The 16,643-nt window shown below is 53.8% G+C and overlaps 1 protein-coding gene across 13 annotated transcripts in view; it reads right to left on the reverse strand.

Moving 5' to 3' along the window:
• Positions 1 to 2,062, reverse strand: part of AAAS (aladin WD repeat nucleoporin) — a 28,907-nt gene extending 26,845 nt beyond the window's left edge. For 2 of the 13 annotated variants that reach the window (XR_006278365.1, XM_043506687.1), the window contains exons 1-2: positions 1,933 to 2,042; positions 1,514 to 1,649 (exon numbers count right to left, since the gene is read on the reverse strand). Coding sequence is in view for 12 of the 13 variants with exons in the window: in XM_043506687.1 (XP_043362622.1) it covers positions 1,514 to 1,636 (123 nt within the window). In the remaining variant the exon portion in view is untranslated. Of the gene's footprint in view, positions 1 to 1,513; positions 1,650 to 1,892 lie in introns of all 13 variants that reach the window. The other 11 variants (XM_043506686.1, XM_043506678.1, XM_043506684.1 and 8 more) reach the window with 10 other exon arrangements.
• Positions 2,063 to 16,643: the final 14,581 nt, after the last annotated feature.

Consider the following 16,643-nt stretch of genomic DNA (forward strand, 5'->3'; position numbering starts at 1 on the left):
AACTCCTCATCTCCGGGTTGGCACCCTGTCATAAATATAAAGGGAAGGGTAAACACCTTTAAAATCCCTTCTTGCCAAAGGAAAAGCCCATTCACCTGTAAAAGGTTAAGAAGCCAGGATTACCTCGCTGGCACCTGACCAAAATGACCAATGAGGAGACAAGATACTTTCAAAGCAGGGGGGGGACGACAAAGGGCGTGTCTGTCTGGGTAATGCTTTTGCCGGGGACAGAACAGGAATAGAGTCTTAGAACTTAGTAATTAATCTAGCTAGATATGCGTTAGATTATGATTTCTTTAAATGGCTGAGAAAATAAGCTGCGCTGAATAGAATGAATATTCCTGTTTTTGTGTCTTTTTGTAACTTAAGGTTTTGCCTAGAGGGAGTCTCTATGTTTTGAATCTAATTACCCTGTAAGGTATTTACCATCCTGATTTTACAGAGATGATTCTTTTTACCTTTTCTTCTATTAAAATTCTTCTTTTAAGAAACTGAATGCTTTTTCATTGTTCTTAAGATCCAAAGGTTTGGGTCTGTGGTCACCTATGCAAATGGGTGAGGTTTTTTTTTTTTTTTTTAACCAAACCTCCGAAGGAAGGGGGGGTGCAAGGTTTTGGTGAGGATTTTGGGCGGAAAGACGTTTCCAAACGGCTCTTTCCTAATAAAAAAACCCGGTTAGACATTTGGAGGTGGCCGCGAAAGTCCAAGGGCAAAAGGTAAAATAGTTTGTATCTTGGGGAAGTTTTAACCCAAGCTTAGGAGGTTTTCATGCAGGTCCCCACATCTGTACCCAAGAGTTCAGAGTGGGGAAGAAACCTTGACACGCCCATACCGATAAGAAAGTTAGTGAAGCATTATGATTTGCTAAAAAGTTATCTACAATAAGGGGGTAGAAGTGCATGCATAATAGAAAAAGAGGATTTTAACTAACATAGAGGAGGGGTGGGCTGCTTTACGAATAAATCTGTGACGCGACGGGACTGTCTATAAAAACCTATTAGTTTTATTTAGAGGCAGCTAGTTCTCTTCGGAGACAGGCTGCTCTCTATTGTTGTGTGCACGCTTCAATAAAGAGCTTTGTGTTCGGACCTTGCTGGTGTTGCCTGTCTCTCTCCGGTCAGACAACGAACTGTGCCATCTGGGGTTCGAGTCCTCGACAGCTCCCTCTGGGGCACCTGGCACTGGCCACTGTGGGTAGACAGCAAAAAGAAAAGGAGGACTTGTGGCACCTTAGAGACTAACAAATTTATTAGCGCATAAGCTTTCGCGAGCTACAGCTCACTTCATCGGATGCATTTGAGCTGTAGCTCCCGAAAGCTTATGCTCAAATAAATGTGTTAGTCTCTAAGGTGCCACAAGTCCTCCTTTTCTTTTTGCGAATACAGACTAACACGGCTGCTGCTCTGAAACCTGTGGGTGGACAGGATACTGGGCTGGACAGACCTTTGGGCTGACCCAGTATGGCCCTTCTTATGAGACCCCCAGCTGGCCCCCTCGGTCGGACAGCACTTGCCTGGTCTTGGAAAGCGAGCGGGAGCGTCTCATAGACGTGGCCGGAGACCAGCGCGTTGTTAAACTCGTACAGGGTGACATCTCCGGGGGCAGGCGGGGGCGGGAACAGCGCCAGGGAGCACATCCTGCTGCAGGCCCTGGGGAGAAGGCAGGGCCGGGTCAGAGAGGGGCGTGCAGCCCCGCGTCCGGGGTCCTATTCGAGCCCATCGCCCTCCAGCCTGCCCCACACTCAGCGCCCCGCATCTCCCTACCCCGCCCACGGAGAAGGGAGCACGTGCCCCCAAGGGGTCCCATTCGCCTCCCCCGTCCCACCACAGACCGTGGACCCGCGGAGAGGGACACGTTCCCGCCCCAGCGCCCCCCGGCCGGGCCACGCGCACCGGGAGGCCGCCGGCCCCTCAGCCGTTACCAGGCGCCAGCCCCGGCTTTTCCCGGGCCCGGTTCAGAGCCCGACGGAAGCCGGCTCAGGACACGCCGCTCCGCCCGCTCTCGCCCCCTAGCGGCGCCTCCCGGCGACGCGCTGGGGCCGGCTGGGAGTGGGGAGACGCACGTGCGAGAGCCGCGTAAAGGGGCCGCGGCTGCGTTTCGGCCTGAGCCTCCAGCACCCCGCTGCTGCCCCCCACCCTCCCCAGCCCGCCCGCCCCTAACCAGCTCTGCGGCCTACCTCCCGCCTTCCCTCTCCCCCTCCATCCCCTACTCCATCTCTCTAGCTCCCCTCCACCTCTGGCCCCCAAACAGGCGATGTGGGGTGCAGGAGTAGGGGGGAGCTGATACCTGGGGGGCTCTCAGAGGGGTTCCCACAACACCCCCCCATGGCTCCCAGTTATTCACTCCCCCAGGTGCCCCTCGATCATGCCCCCCTCACCACCCGCTTTTGAAAAACTACATAAGGGCCGTGAGCGTGCAAATATCCCCCACCCCCCACGTGGGGCAGCCGGGGCTGTGGGGTCTCACTCAGCTTCACCCTGTGCTCTTCACAGCTTTCTGGAGCAGAGGAGCTTAGGCGGCTTGGCGGATGCAGAGGTCTGATTCCCGCTCTGCGGTTCTGGAAATCCTGGCCTTAATTACCCAAATTCTCAGATGCTGTTAAACCCGGGAAGAGGCAGAGTTACAGCCAGGGCGAGGCACTGTCAAGGCATAGAGTGAAGAGTCAGTCCCGGCCCCAAAGCATTTGCAATCTCTCTGTTAATGGTTGTCCTTCTAATTGCCCAAACTCAAATACTGGGAAAGCAGAAGCATAACCACATTAAGGTGCATGGCTAATGTCACCTTAAGTCTGCCCCATTTGAGCCCATCCGCTTGGGTGATCGCAGCACCCTACCTCTCCTTGACATGCTCTAGCACTTCCAGGCACTAGCTTCAGTTGTGGGAGCGGTAGGGTCAACTCCCTGCTCCGCCACAGACTTCTTGTGTGATCTTGGGAAAATCACTTAGCCACTCCGTGCCTCAGTTTCCGCATCCGTACAATGGAAATAATAGCACAGGCCTGCCTCACAGGGGAACTGTGAAGAGAAATACACTAAGGCTGTGGCGCATTGAGTCACTGTGGTAATGGAGGACCTTACAAATACCCAGCATAGATAGTCCACTGTGATCTCTGCCAACCAACCAGCAGCAAGTGCTGTGCAGATCACGGGGGTGGGGTAGCTAGAAGTCCTGCCTTGACATTGGGGTGAGCAGAGGTTAAATGGCAGGTTTCCTTACAAACAGGCTGTTCTCAGGTCCACTGTGATGGGGTCAGAGTTAAGGCTGTGCTGGGCAGCACGTGTCACCTCAGATGTGCACTTCCTAGTTTGCTCACGTGCGGGGAGGAATCTTTCCCACTTTGCAAGGGCACAGGCCGCTGCTGACCGCCTGCAGCCGCGACACCCCACGAACCAGGCTTTTTGCATCTTAACACCCCAAGGGCTCGTCTAATTGGGAGCTCAGCAATGCTATGAGAGAGACTGACGGTGCGTGCGTGAGACAACCGTGTTGATGGGCGTGTGGCATTGTGTGTGTGGGCAGAGGGGTCTGCACATGTGGGAGGGTGTCTCTGATGGGGGGGAGGATGTACAGAAGTGTGGGGTGCATCCAGCTGCATGGGAGGCACAAGGGGATAATGCGGGAGCTTGTAGGCAGCTGGCTAGAAGGATTGTTCTCACAAGGCCACAAGCAGACAGACGCCTTTCTATATAACCACTTCCAGCCAAGCCCCACATCCCCTCGTAAATACACACCCATCAAATCCCCACATATCCTCCTATACATGCGTGCCTCCGAATCCCTTCCACGCCCGCGCTTTCACACACCAGTCCCTGCGAGACACACACCCACACGGCTCCATGCTCTCTGTCTCTCTCTCTCTCACACACATGACTGCCCCCAGTCTTTCTCTTTTCAGCAGATTTGTTTCATTTCTCCCCCAACTGGCACATTCCTGCCATGGGGCTGTAAGATGTGTGTGTGTGTGTGTGTCTGTCTGTCTGTCTGTCTGATGTGTGTGTCCATCTAGCTGTGTGCATCCTGCTATGTCTGTCTGTGTGTGCCTGTACCTGTCTATATGTATGCGCAGGTATGTGCCTGTGTGTGTCTTTCTCTGGGTGTGTCCATCTCTCTGTATATGCAAATCCATCTACCTCCGTGTGTGTGTGTGCGTGCGTGCGTGTGTGCACCCATCATCGCCATTTGTGTCTGTCTGTATCTCTCTGTGTGTCCCTCTGTCTTTCCGTGTGTATATCCAACTGCCTATCTCCGTATGTCCATGCGCCTGTGTCTGCCTGTCCCTCTTTCTGTGTGTGTGTGTCATTCTGTGTGTGTGTGTCCGTCTTTGTGTCTCCTTCATGCTCACATTCCCTCCCGAATCCCAGCCTCTCCGGTTTGGAAGGATCCCAGCCCCTCTTTGGGGTTCTATTTTCTTTCCCTTCCATTTTCAGCTCACTTTTATTCTATTTGTCTTTTGGGGGCGGGGGGGTTAGTGGCCACAGAAGTTATTTTAATTTTTTCAGGATATTAAATAAACGCTCTGGTGGAGGGGGCTGCGGGAGGGGGCCTGCATTCCTGATCCATTACACAGAGAAGATGGTTTGATAGGAGCCGGCGATTTGGACGGCGCCTCTTGCTGGAAGACATCAGAACCACCACAGGCCTGGCTCGGCCCTGACGGCTTCCCCCCACCTTGGACACAGACCCACAGGCGAAACCCTGCTTGGAGTTACATGTGGGGAAGTGAAACAGGCAACGCCTGAGGTGCCCACTTCCCTCGGCCAAGGGGTCCCCAGGTCAGCCTTAGGGGGTGATAAAGATCTGCTTGCACCAACAGAGCCCCCAGATTGGGAAGTTCCCTGCCAAGGACCCGAGCAGTCCCCTTGGGTTTCTGCCATCTCTTTACGGTACCCCTTGGAGCCTGTGAAGCCAGCTGGAGTCTTTCCATTGATTTCAGTGGGCCATTGGCTGGGGCCCATCCACAGCATGTGACATTACAGCATTGGCTTTGGTAACCCCAGCGATTGGCTCGGGCTCGGCAAAGAAAGAGGTTCATTAAGAGAAAAAAGAAAAGGAGTACTTGTGGCACCTTAGAGACTAAGCATAAGCTGATCATAGAATCATAGAATATCAGGGTTGGAAGGGACCTCAGGAGGTCATCTAGTCCAACCCCCTGCTCAAAGCAGGACCAATCCCCAACTAAATCATCCCAGCCAGGGCTTTGTCAAACCTGACCTTAAAAGCTTCTAAGGAAGGAGATTCCACCACCTCCCTAGGTAATGCATTCCAGTGTTTCACCACCCTTCTAGTGAAAAAGTTTTTCCCAATATCCAACCTAAACCTCCCTCACTGCAACTTGAGACCATTACTCCTTGTTCTGTCATCTGCTAACACTGAGAACAGTCTAGATCCATCCTCTTTGGAACCCCCTTTCAGGTAGTTGAAAGCAGTTATCAAATCCCCCCTCACTCTTCTCTTCTGCAGACTAAACAATCCGAGTTCCCTCAGCCTCTCCTCATAAGTCATGTGTTCTAGTCCCCTAATCATTTTTGTTGCCCTCCGCTGGACTCTTTCCAATTTTTCCACATCCTTCTTGTAGTGTGGGGCCCAAAACTGGACACAGTACTCCAGATGAGGCCTCACCAATGTCGAATAGAGGGGAACGATCACGTTCCTCGATCTGCTGGCAATGCCCCTACTTATACATCCCAAAATGCCATTGGCCTTCTTGGCAACAAGGGCACACTGTTGACTCATATCCAGCTTCTCATCCACTGTAACCCCTAAGTCCTTTTCTGCAGAACTGCTGCTGAGCCATTCGGTCCCTAGTCTGTAGTGGTGCATGTGATTCTTCCGTCCTATGTGCAGGAGTCTGCACTTGTCCTTGTTGAACCTCATCAGATTTCTTTTGGCCCAATCCTCTAATTTGTCTAGGGCCCTCTGTATCTATCCCTACTCTCTAGCGTATCTACCTCTCCTCCCAGTTTAGTGTCATCTGCAAACTTGCTGAGGGTGCAATCCACACCATCCTCCAGATCATTTATGAAGATATTGAACAAAACTGGCCCCAGGACCGACCCTTGGGGCACTCCACTTGATACTGGCTGCCAACTAGACATGGAGCCATTGATCACTACCCGTTGAGCCCGACAATCTAGACAACTTTCTATCCACCTTATAGTCCATTCATCCAGCCCATACTTCTTTAACTTACTGGCAAGAATACTGTGGGAGACCGTGTCAAAAGCTTTGCTAAAGTCAAGGAACAACACGTCCACTGCTTTCCCCTCATCCACACAGCCAGTTATCTCGTCATAGAAGGCAATTAGATTAGTCAGGCATGACTTGCCCTTGGTGAATCCATGCTGACTGTTCCTGATTACTTTCCTCTGCTCTAAGTGCTTCAGAATTGATTCCTTGAGGACCTGCTCCATGATTTTTCCAGGGACTGAGGTGAGACTGACTGGCCTGTAGTTCCCAGGATCCTCCTTCTTCCCTTTTTTAAAGATGGGCACTACATTAGCCTTTTTCCAGTCGTCCAGGACTTCCCCCGATCACCATGAGTTTTCAAAGATAATGGCCAATGGCTCTGCAATCACATCCGCCAACTCCTTTAGCACTCTCAGATGCAGCGCATCCGGCCCCAGGGACTTATGCTCGTTCAGCTTTTCTAAATAGTCCTGAACCACTTCTTTCTCCACAGAGGGCTGGTCACCTCCTCCCCATGCTGTGCTGCCCAGTGCAGCAGTCTGGGAGCTGACCTTGTTCGTGAAGACCGAGGCAAAAAAAGCATTGAGTACATTAGCTTTTTCCACATCTTCTCTCACTAGTTTGCCTCCCTCATTCAGTAAGGGGTCCACACTTTCCTTGACTTTCTTCTTGTTGCTAACATACCTGAAGAAACCCTTCTTGTTACTCTTAACATCCCTTGCTAGCTGCAACTCCAGTTGTGATTTGGCCTTCCTGATTTCACTCCTGCATGCCTGAGCAATATTTTTATACTCTTCCCTGGTCATTTGTCCAATCTTCCACTTCTTGTAAGCTTCTTTTTTGTTTTTAAGATCAGCAAGGATTTCACTGTTAAGCCAAGCTGGTCGCCTGCCGTATTTGCTATTCTTTCTACACATCGGGATGGTTTGTCCCTGTAACCTCAATGAGGTTTCTTTAAAATACACCCAGCTCTCCTGGACTCCTTTCCCCCTGATGTTATTCTCCCAGGGGATCCTGCCCATCAGTTCCCTGAGGGAGTCAAAGTCTGCTTTTCTGAAGTCCAGGGACGGTATTCTGCTGCTATCCTTTCTTCCCTGTGTCAGGATCCTGAACTCGACCATCTCATGGTCACTGCCTCCCAGGTTCCCATCCACTTTTGCTTCCCCTACTAATTCTTCCCGATTTGTGAGCAGCAAGTCAAGAAGAGCTCTGCCCCTAGTTGGTTCCTCCAGCACTTGCACCAGGAAATTGTCCCCTACACTTTCCAAAAACTTCCTGGATTGTCTGTGCACCGCTGTATTGCTCTCCCAGCAGATATCAGGGTGATTGAAGTCTCCCATGAGAACCAGGGCCTGCGATCTAGTAACTTCTGTGAGTTGCCAGAAGAAAGCCTCGTCCACCTCATCCCCCTGGTCCGGTGGTCTATAGCAGACTCCCACCACGACATCACCCTTGTTGCTCACACTTCTAAACTTAATCCAGAGACTCTCAGGTTTTTCTGCAGTTTCATATTTGAGCTCTGAGCAGTCATACTGCTCCCTTACATACAGTGCAACTCCCCCACCTTTTCTGCCTTGCCTGTCCTTCCTGAACAGTTTATATCCATCCATGACAGTACTCCAGTCATGTGAGTTATCCCACCAAGTCTCTGTTATTCCAATCACATCATAATTCCTTGATTGTGCCAGGACTTCCAGTTCTCCCTGCTTGTTTCCCAGACTCCTTGCATTTGTGTATAGGCACTTGAGATAACTCGCTGATCGTCCCTCTTTCTCAGTATGAGGCAGGAGCCCTGCCCTCTCGCGCGCTCCTGCTCATGCTTCCTCCTGGTATCCCACTTCCCCACCTACCTCACTTATGCTCAAATAAATTTCTTAGTCTCTAAGGTGCACAAGTCCTCCTTTTATTTTTTGCGAACACAGACTAACACGGCTGCGACTCTGAAACCGTTCACGAAGAGAGATGTTCTCCAGATTAAAAAATAAATAAATACAAATCATCGCTCAAGGGCAACATATGAAGAGCGTCTGTTAAATGGCTTGCTAGGTCCCAACCCAACAACCTTGGAGGCAATTGTTAGCATCAGGAAGTGGGAAAAGCTGAGACTAGAACTCACAATCTACTTCCCTAGGTCAAAGGGGTAGCAGAAGCAGCATATGATGTGCTAGCTCTGTGCCGGGGAGCCTGCTCAGTGCAAAGGGAAAGTGCAGAGATTTTTTAGGAGCAAGCTCTACTGAGGATGGGCAAATGGTGATTTTCAGAGGCTTATAACTTGGCCAAATCGAGCAGTATTTTCCCGTGGACAGTCAAAGACACCTCTCTGACTCCAGGGCTATACCTGTCCCAGATTTCAACATCCTGCTTCAAACCATAGTGGTGGTAGCGCTCTCCAAAGAAACAGGAGGGGAAATTGCTTACCACTGGTGAAACGGCCTATTATTTTCCTTCACCTCATTCTCAGATGGACCATTTTTTGCTGAAAATCTCCCAGAAACAAAAATTTCAGCCTGAGGTTGAGAGCAACCAGGGGATAATTCAGCTCAAATTGTTTAAGTCTGGCAAAGTTATACCTGAAGACAGGGGCTTATAATGGAAATGTGTTAGGTAACCTTAGCTCGAGGTCATACTATCAGCTCTGCTTATAATAGCGATGGTTTCCATCCCCCGACCACCACACAGTGCTTACCAACTAATCTACAAACAGTACACATGGGCTGTTTTGCCTGCCACTGAGATGCGGATGCTTCTGAGATAAGATATATTTACCAGCATGCAGCGTACAATCGTCTAGGATAGGCAGAGAAGAATTCCTCATCCACCTGCAGGTGGAATTGGAATCCAGCTGCAGGGGAAAGTTTATGGAAGCAGGATATTATCTGAACAGGGATTTAGCCCGGCTACCAGGGTTAGCATCCTTATTGGCCAGTGGTTGTTGGGGCACTAGCCTAGGACTTAGAAGCGCTGGGTTCGCATCCTTGCTCCTCCACAGTCTTTCTCTGTGTGGAGCATCTGTGCGGGTTAGATTTCCATTGAAATCAAATGCCCATTGATTTCAACAGAAGTTTGGAGCCCAAATACTGCTGAGGATCCAGGCTTTAGTTACTACATACCTCAGTTCCCTAATGAAGATAATAGCTCTGCCCTGCCTCACAGGGGTGTTGGGAGGACAATTACATTAAAGATTGTGAGGTGCACAGATACTACGGTGATGGGCTCTGTGTAAGTGCCTTCGATGAATAAGAAGCACTAGGCGAGATTGATTGACCATTGTGGGTCCGGTCTTGCCCCTGTACTCTCCACCTTCCTCTTCCCAGTGCATCTACCCACGCCAATCACTAGAGGGCAGGCTTGTATTGATGCAATAAATGGCCATATGCAGCAGCTCCGTGCCTCACTCCCTTGCTTGATACCCGCATCACATAAGCCTTTGTCACAGGGGCTGCAGCCCCCTCTCCTGCATTCCCAGATGGCCCCCTCCTGGGCACCATGGGGTAATCCAGACCTTGGCCTGTCCCTCCCTTCTGCACAATCTGCTTGTTCTGGATAGAATAAATAGGTGTCATTCTCCAGAGCCAAATTCTCTAGGGAAACGTATTCCAGTGCTGCCTGCAGGCAGTGCTCACGCCAGGAGCTAGGTCGGCTGAGCTCAATGGCAGGCCAGGGAGACCCCCACGCAATGTAAGCCCCCTGCACTAGCGATCAACCTCTTGTGTGTGTGGATGTGCATGCCATTGCTGTCTACTGCTTTGAGAGCAGGGGAATCAGAGAGCTAACCCTGCCATGAAGTTCGAGTGGCTCCAGAGGGCAGCAAATTGGCCACACAGAGTCCTAGCGACCAGGGATTTGTTACTGTTGTTGCACAACATTGCGACATCTCAACCCTGGCATCTCGGCTGCGGTGTCACAGCATCACACTGCTGGGTCAGTATCACATGATGGCCTTGCGCTGTGACATGGCCATGTGCAGTGCGGGGCCTGGAATTCGGTCCTAGCCCCGTGCGCATCCTGCTAGTCAAGCTGATGGATCCCGGGGCCATCCCACCAAAATCAACCTCTCCTGGAAAACATGCATCAAGTGGTCACCCCGGGGCGGCTCCCCCCAACCCTTCTGCTGCCCCTGCCCCTGCAAAGGGCCTTCAGAGGAAGAGATCCACGCTTATTCCCTTGCCCCCCTGCCAGCTGTTTCCCAAGGGCGGGCAGCAGGGCAGCCTGTCAGGGCCCATACAGGGAGGATCTCAGCCTTCCAAAGCCCCCGTGGCTATTGCAAACAGCTCCCCCCCGCCCAGCCTAGGGGCTAAAGAACATCCCCTTCCCTGCCCGTCCCCACTCCCCCCCCAACACACACACACTCCACATTGAGAGCAGAGGAATTCCAGCCAACCGGCCTGCCTCATCCACAGACCAACTCCCCGCCTTGACCCACAGGGGAAAACCACTTCACAGAAAGCCGCTTGGACTTTGTAGGGACCTTCCCCCCACCTCATCCTGGCAGCTGTTCAGGCCCGTCTGTGGTTTGTCTCAGCACCATGAAACGCACCGAAGCTGATGGCGGCCGCGACCTCCCTGAAAGCACTCGGCACCGTCCCTATGAAACGGGCGGCCGTGCTCAGTGAATTTAACAGGCTCCAGAGACCTGAATGTAGAGCCCAGCCCCACTGGAGCTCGCTGGCTTCTGGGGAAAACCGGCTCACCTCGGCTTATCGGCTCGGAGCTCCAGTTGTGAGCCCGATGCCAGGTTTCTTTGGCCTTAATCTGCTCCTTATAGAGTTTGTGTGTATGTTTGGGGATGACCGTGGGGGAATTGCACGAAGGGCCAGCAGCCTTCCATTGTGGTGTTGTGGCCCTGCCCTGCGTCCACACTTCCCAGAGGTCATGTTAGCCCCTGATGAGGGGCCACTCACTCGAGCTCTAGTCTACACCCCTGCTTGTGCGGGCCAGCTCATGTGACTAGCACCCACGGGGGTTGTGTTAACAGCAACAACTGAGCTACAATGTGCTGCCACTTTGCAGCGAAGACAAGGCCACTCTCTGGATGCAGGAGCACCCAGAGGGCCCAACCGAGATCAGGGCCAGGTACTGCACAGGCACAGAGCTAAATAGACAGAGGGTGAGTGGGGAAACTGAGGCTCAGAGCGAGACCATCACTTGCCCAAACTCGCCCAGCAGGACAGCGAATAGAACCCAGGTCTCCTGAGTCCCCAGCACTAGCCACTAGATCATACTGCATCAAGCAAAGAATGCTTCACAGCCACACTGTCACAATTCGTAACCCGCATGGGGTTTCAGCCTCAGGCACTGCTGAAGGGAAGCTCACAGCACTGTGGTCCCCCGATGGGCACTGCTGTCAGGAAACACACCGCCAAGGACCCAGATGGGAGATGCTCATGCTCCGGAATCCCTGCCCAGTGGACATTTTCTGGGCACTGCTGTGTGGGGAAAAGACACCCCCTTTCTCCTTCCCCATCCTCCTCCCCTGTCTCTTTAATTCATGGTGACTCTGGCTGATATCGCTCTCTCTCCCAATGCATCTTCTGGGGAGCAGATACCCGCCCCACCCTCCGGCCTCAGCACGGTAACCATTTGCACATGTCCAAGGCAGTGGCTCTGAGCTCCCTCCCCTCTGTTTGTCCTGGCAGAGGGATGCCCATGGATGGGAGGCCTTTTTTTATCTTTCAGCAAACCAAAAAAGCCCCAAACTGAGACGCCCAGAGATGAAAGGCCTGGCTGGAGCCCCATGTGCTGGGAAGAGCTGGCTATGCCTGGCACCCCCAGAGCTGTGCAACCACCTAGTGCCACCAGCTGAGCTCCAGAGTCCCCCTGCTACTGGAGGCGGGGGGCTAGGGGAACCCCAGAGACTCTGGCCAGGACCTCTTCTGCATGCAGCTCTATTCCTCTGTTGACTCAGGACTCCTAACAGGGAGGCCAGTGGGTTGCTGGGAGGGGAGAGGTGTGGGGGTGTTTAGGAAAGGGGTGTGGGGGGTGGAAATTAGCAGCTCTGCCTGCCAAGGGATTAGGTGTAATTTCCTGACTCAAAGGCACCCTGTGCCTGCTCTCAGCTAGGCTAGGGATAATCCTGATGCTGCTTTATTATTAGCCCCATTAACTCTTTGCAGGCATGGCCAAGGGGCCCTGATCCCATGAACACTTTGAGCTACAAGAGCTTTGCTGGGGAGGGAGTGACAGCGGGACTCCCCACCCTCCATGTGCGATCACAATGTGGGGTTCTTTGCCTGGTAGCACTTCAGGGCCGGGAGCGCCCCTTCTGCTCTGTCTGGAAAGCACTTAAGGTGGTGTGGGGGAGGAGGAGAGGCAGCGTGGTGAAGTGGATGGAGCCAGGGACTGGGACGTAGGACACCGGGGTTCCATTCTCAGTCTGGGTGACCCTGAGCAAGTTATAGTGCCTCAGTTTCCCCTCCCTCCCTTGCCTGTTTAGACTGTGAGCTCTCTGGAGCTGGCACTGTCTGTGCAGCACCTGGCACAGTGGGGCCCTGATCTCAGATGAGGCTGGACAGCGTCACTACAACATAACTCAGAGTAGTAATCATAATGGGGGTACCACAGAAAATCAAATCCGATTTGGTTGGGCCAGGGCAGAGCACCAGGCAAGCTGGAAGAAGGGAACAAGCTGCTTGGACAACCCCTGCGGGGTGGGGGTCCTGGTGGAGTTGACGCACGTCTATGCACAAACATAGGCAGGCACATGCATTGACACACGTGAACACACACACCCCATGTATCTGCGCACACCCACACCCACAATCCTTGCACGACCGTGATCCAGCAGGGCCCCGCTGGCTCCTGCTCCAGTTCCTGGTCTGTCACAAGGCAATGGAGGGAATTCCTCTGCATCTCCGCTGCTGGGGCCAACCCCCCCCTTCAGATCACTCCAGATCACCCAGGCACCAGCCAGCCTGCAGGGTAAGCCCTGGAAGGTTGCGGAGGGGAAAGGGCAGGCTGGCTCATCTCGCCAGTGGCCCCCCTGTCAGCCGAGGGCCAGCGTTTTCCAGTCACAGCTCACCTGAAGATCATGGAACTTCGTTGCGAGATGCAGCCCCACCCCGTCCCATATCCCCCCCTTGGAAACCTGGCCCCTCATGCAAACTTCAGGATGAAGCTGCTGGAAATTGACCTCCCCCACACCCCCCATGAAGGGAGAGGAAGATGGGGAGGGGCTTGGGCACCATAGAGTCTCTGGGCTGCGGGGCCGCGCCAGGCGCGTGGGTCTGTGTAGGCCAGAAGGAGAGCAGATGTGCTTCCCAGCTGTGCAGCTACTGTGCGCCTGACGGTGTGTGGTCCGCCAAGGGCCTTCGTGTGTCCCAGGCTCGAGAGACTAACTCAGTGGGAGCCTTTCCTGGGTGGGGGGCAGTTCCTCGCCCCCCCCCTCCCCCGATGCCCCATCCTGGGGCTTCCTTTCCCCAAGGAGGGGGAGAGACCATTAGCGATGTAGCTGGGCAGTTTCCAGCAGTCAGACCCTACAGCAATGAGCCCAAGGAGCCTGTGGGGAATTGAGCCCAGCAGCTGAGGCCCCCCTAGAGCAGGGTTGGGGAGGTCTCCCCTGGGCGGGGGGGAGGGGAGGGTGGGGGAGATCTCCCCTGGGCAGAGGTGGAGGGGTAGGGTCGGGGAGGTCTCCTTCAAGCAGGGGTAGAGGGGTAGGGTGGGGGAGGTCGCCCCAGAGCAGTGGTTGAGGAGGTCCCCACAGAGCAGCGGTGGAAGGGACAGTGGGGGAGGTCCCCCCAGAGCAGTGGGGGAGGGGACAGTGCACACACACACATATACATATGGACATACACAACTGCACACTTATATTTCACCACCATGTCCCCAGGACCGCTGTCGGACATGCTGGTGATAGAAACACCAGCCTCTTGTCTATACTCGTGCTCAGCTGCCCGCAAGAGGAGGTGCACCAGGGCTAGTGCAACAGTGGGAAACACAGCCACAGAAACCCGCTTTTACCTCCCTCAAAAGCGGTTTTAGCTGTGGGTTTACAACAGCCCCAGCTTCTCCCAGCAGAGGGTGCTCGAGAGAACGGGGCAGGAGCACTGGCTGTGGGGGGAGCTGCCGGCTACTCCAGTTCTGACCTCTCCCAGCAGGGGTGCTATGGGGGGGGGGCAGGAGCCCTGACTATAAGGGGAGATCCCAGCTACTCCAGTCCCAGCCTCTCTCAGCAGGGGCACTGTGGGGAGCGGGGCAGGAGCACTGGCAGTGGGGGGAGCTCCCGGCTACTCCGGTCCTGGCCTTTCCCAGCAGGGGGAAGTGGGGAGCGGGGCAGGAGCACTGGCAGTGGCAGGAGCTTCCAGCTACTCCAGTCCTGGTCTCTCCCAGCAGGGGCCGCTGTATGGAGTGGGGCAGGAGCCCTGACTATAGGGGGAGCTCCCGGCTACTCCCGTCCCAGCCTCTCCTGGTGGGCGGCGCTGTTACACCAGGGTTGAGTTTGCCCTAGCATTGCAATGTGGGACCCAGGGCAGCAGCACTCCGTCAGGGCAGGGGACGACTGAGCGAGGGCTCTCGAGTCCCATTCCTCGGGGCTCCTTTGGGGTCAGTCTGGTCGGCGTCTCGCGAGCCAAGGAGTTAACACCAGGGCCGTCAGGCATGGCCGCGGTGTTGGCGGTAATCGCCGTCCCTGCCAACGGGAGCCCATCTCCCTACAAAGCCCCATTGTGCACTTGCCGGCCACACAGAAGCCCTTTTGTTCTGCGGGGACTGGGAGCTTCGCTGGTGACGATTTCCCTAACGACAGCTCAGGGGCTTTGTGATTGTTACTGCAGTCCAGGAGGACAATTCCCTCCCTTCGCCCTCCCCACTGCCACACCTGCTTGGCCCCTCACTGACCTCTGGAGCCCACTCCACTCCTCCCCGAGTTCACCAGCTGGCAGAGCCTGTCATGGGGGAGACCCAGCGATGCCACAGGAAGTCCCTGGCACAGAGGAAGCGGAAGGGCCTCTGCCCTTGAGATGCGCCCTGCCTCGTTTTCCGGGTCCATGAGCTGTGCACTACTCTGGGCCTGAGGTGCCTGGCTCGTCCCATCCGGGTTTGACACTCATCTCATGTCAGGGGCCCATTGTGCCAAGTGCTGCACGGACACAGAGGGAGAGACAGCTCCTGCCTCCAAAAGCTCACAGTCTCAATAGACAAGGGGTGGGAGAGGAAACTGAGGCACAAGGAGACAGTTTGGCACCCACTTCGTGGGTGGGATAGCCTGGGACAGCAGGGCCTGGAGTGGAATACAGAGCACTCTAGCATGTGGCAAGATCTACGGTGTACAGAGAAGTCCCACAAGCTGGGGGTAGTGTGGGCTAGTGGGTAGAGTACTGGCTGGCTCTGGACACGGGTGGTTGTATTCCTTGCTCTGCTACTGACCTGCTGGGTGACGTTGGGCAAGTCACGTCCCCTCCTGGTGACTCAGTTTCCCCTCCCCACTCCTTGTCTATTCAGACTGTGAGTTCTTTGGGGCAGGGACTGTCTCTTACTCTGTGTCTGTGCAGCACCTGGTAAAATGGGGTCCTGAGTGTGGCTGGGGGCTCCAGGTGTTACTAAAGTCAGAAGACGACTAGCTGAGTGCATTGGGGACCCCAGAATCCCAATATCTACCCCTAGTGCTACCAGGAAGCTGCTCAGCAAACTCAGAGTGGTTACCATCTCATGGGTGGGCAGGTCTCTCTCTCCCCTCATCCTCCTCCCTCTTTCTCACTCCCTTTTGCTCTCATTCCATCCTTAGAGGTTTTTAAGGCCCAGCTTGACAAAGCCTTGGCTGAGATGATTTAGTTGGGGTTGGTCCTGCTTTGAGCAGGGGGTTGGACTAGATGACCTCCTGAGGTCTCTTCCAACCCTAATCTTCTATGATTCCATGATGATTCTATAGTCTCCCCATTCCTTATTTTCCTTTTCGGAGAGGGTGACCTTTCCTCTCGGTGATTTCAGGGATGGGGGAGGAAAATAATCTATTTGCTTTGGTTTGTTTATTCATCTGTCTGGTGCCCTGTGGTGCTGAAGGAGGGAGTCCTGCCTGGACGTCTTTTTGGAAGATGCTTAGTCAGAGCCACGTTATTGTCTCAGTACGGGAAGATATGAGGGAAATTCTCTGGCCGGTGTTAGGAGGTCAGACTAGAGGACCTAATGGTTCCTTCTGCCCTTAAAATCTATGAGTCTGTGAATGATCTCAGGTGTATTAAGCTGGGAAGGAACACATCTCAAAGACATCTCATTGGCGACAGTGGTCAGAGACGTAATCTTGTTTCTCATTTGCAGTCTGGGCTACAGGGCCGTTAAGTAGCACACAGGCCATTCTGAAATATTGCTAGCCTGCAAAAGAAAGGACAGGTGGCCTGGGGAATATATCTAGGTGCCTACGTGGACCTTGTCACTGTAGTATCTGAGCGTCTCATGCATTTCATAACCCTCTGTAAAGGAGGAAGGTATTAGCCCCATGTTAGAGAGAGGGAAAATGGAAGCAGCAT

Source organism: Dermochelys coriacea, chromosome 20 (genome assembly GCF_009764565.3).
Source record: "Dermochelys coriacea isolate rDerCor1 chromosome 20, rDerCor1.pri.v4, whole genome shotgun sequence".
Classification (NCBI taxonomy): Eukaryota; Metazoa; Chordata; order Testudines; family Dermochelyidae; genus Dermochelys; species Dermochelys coriacea.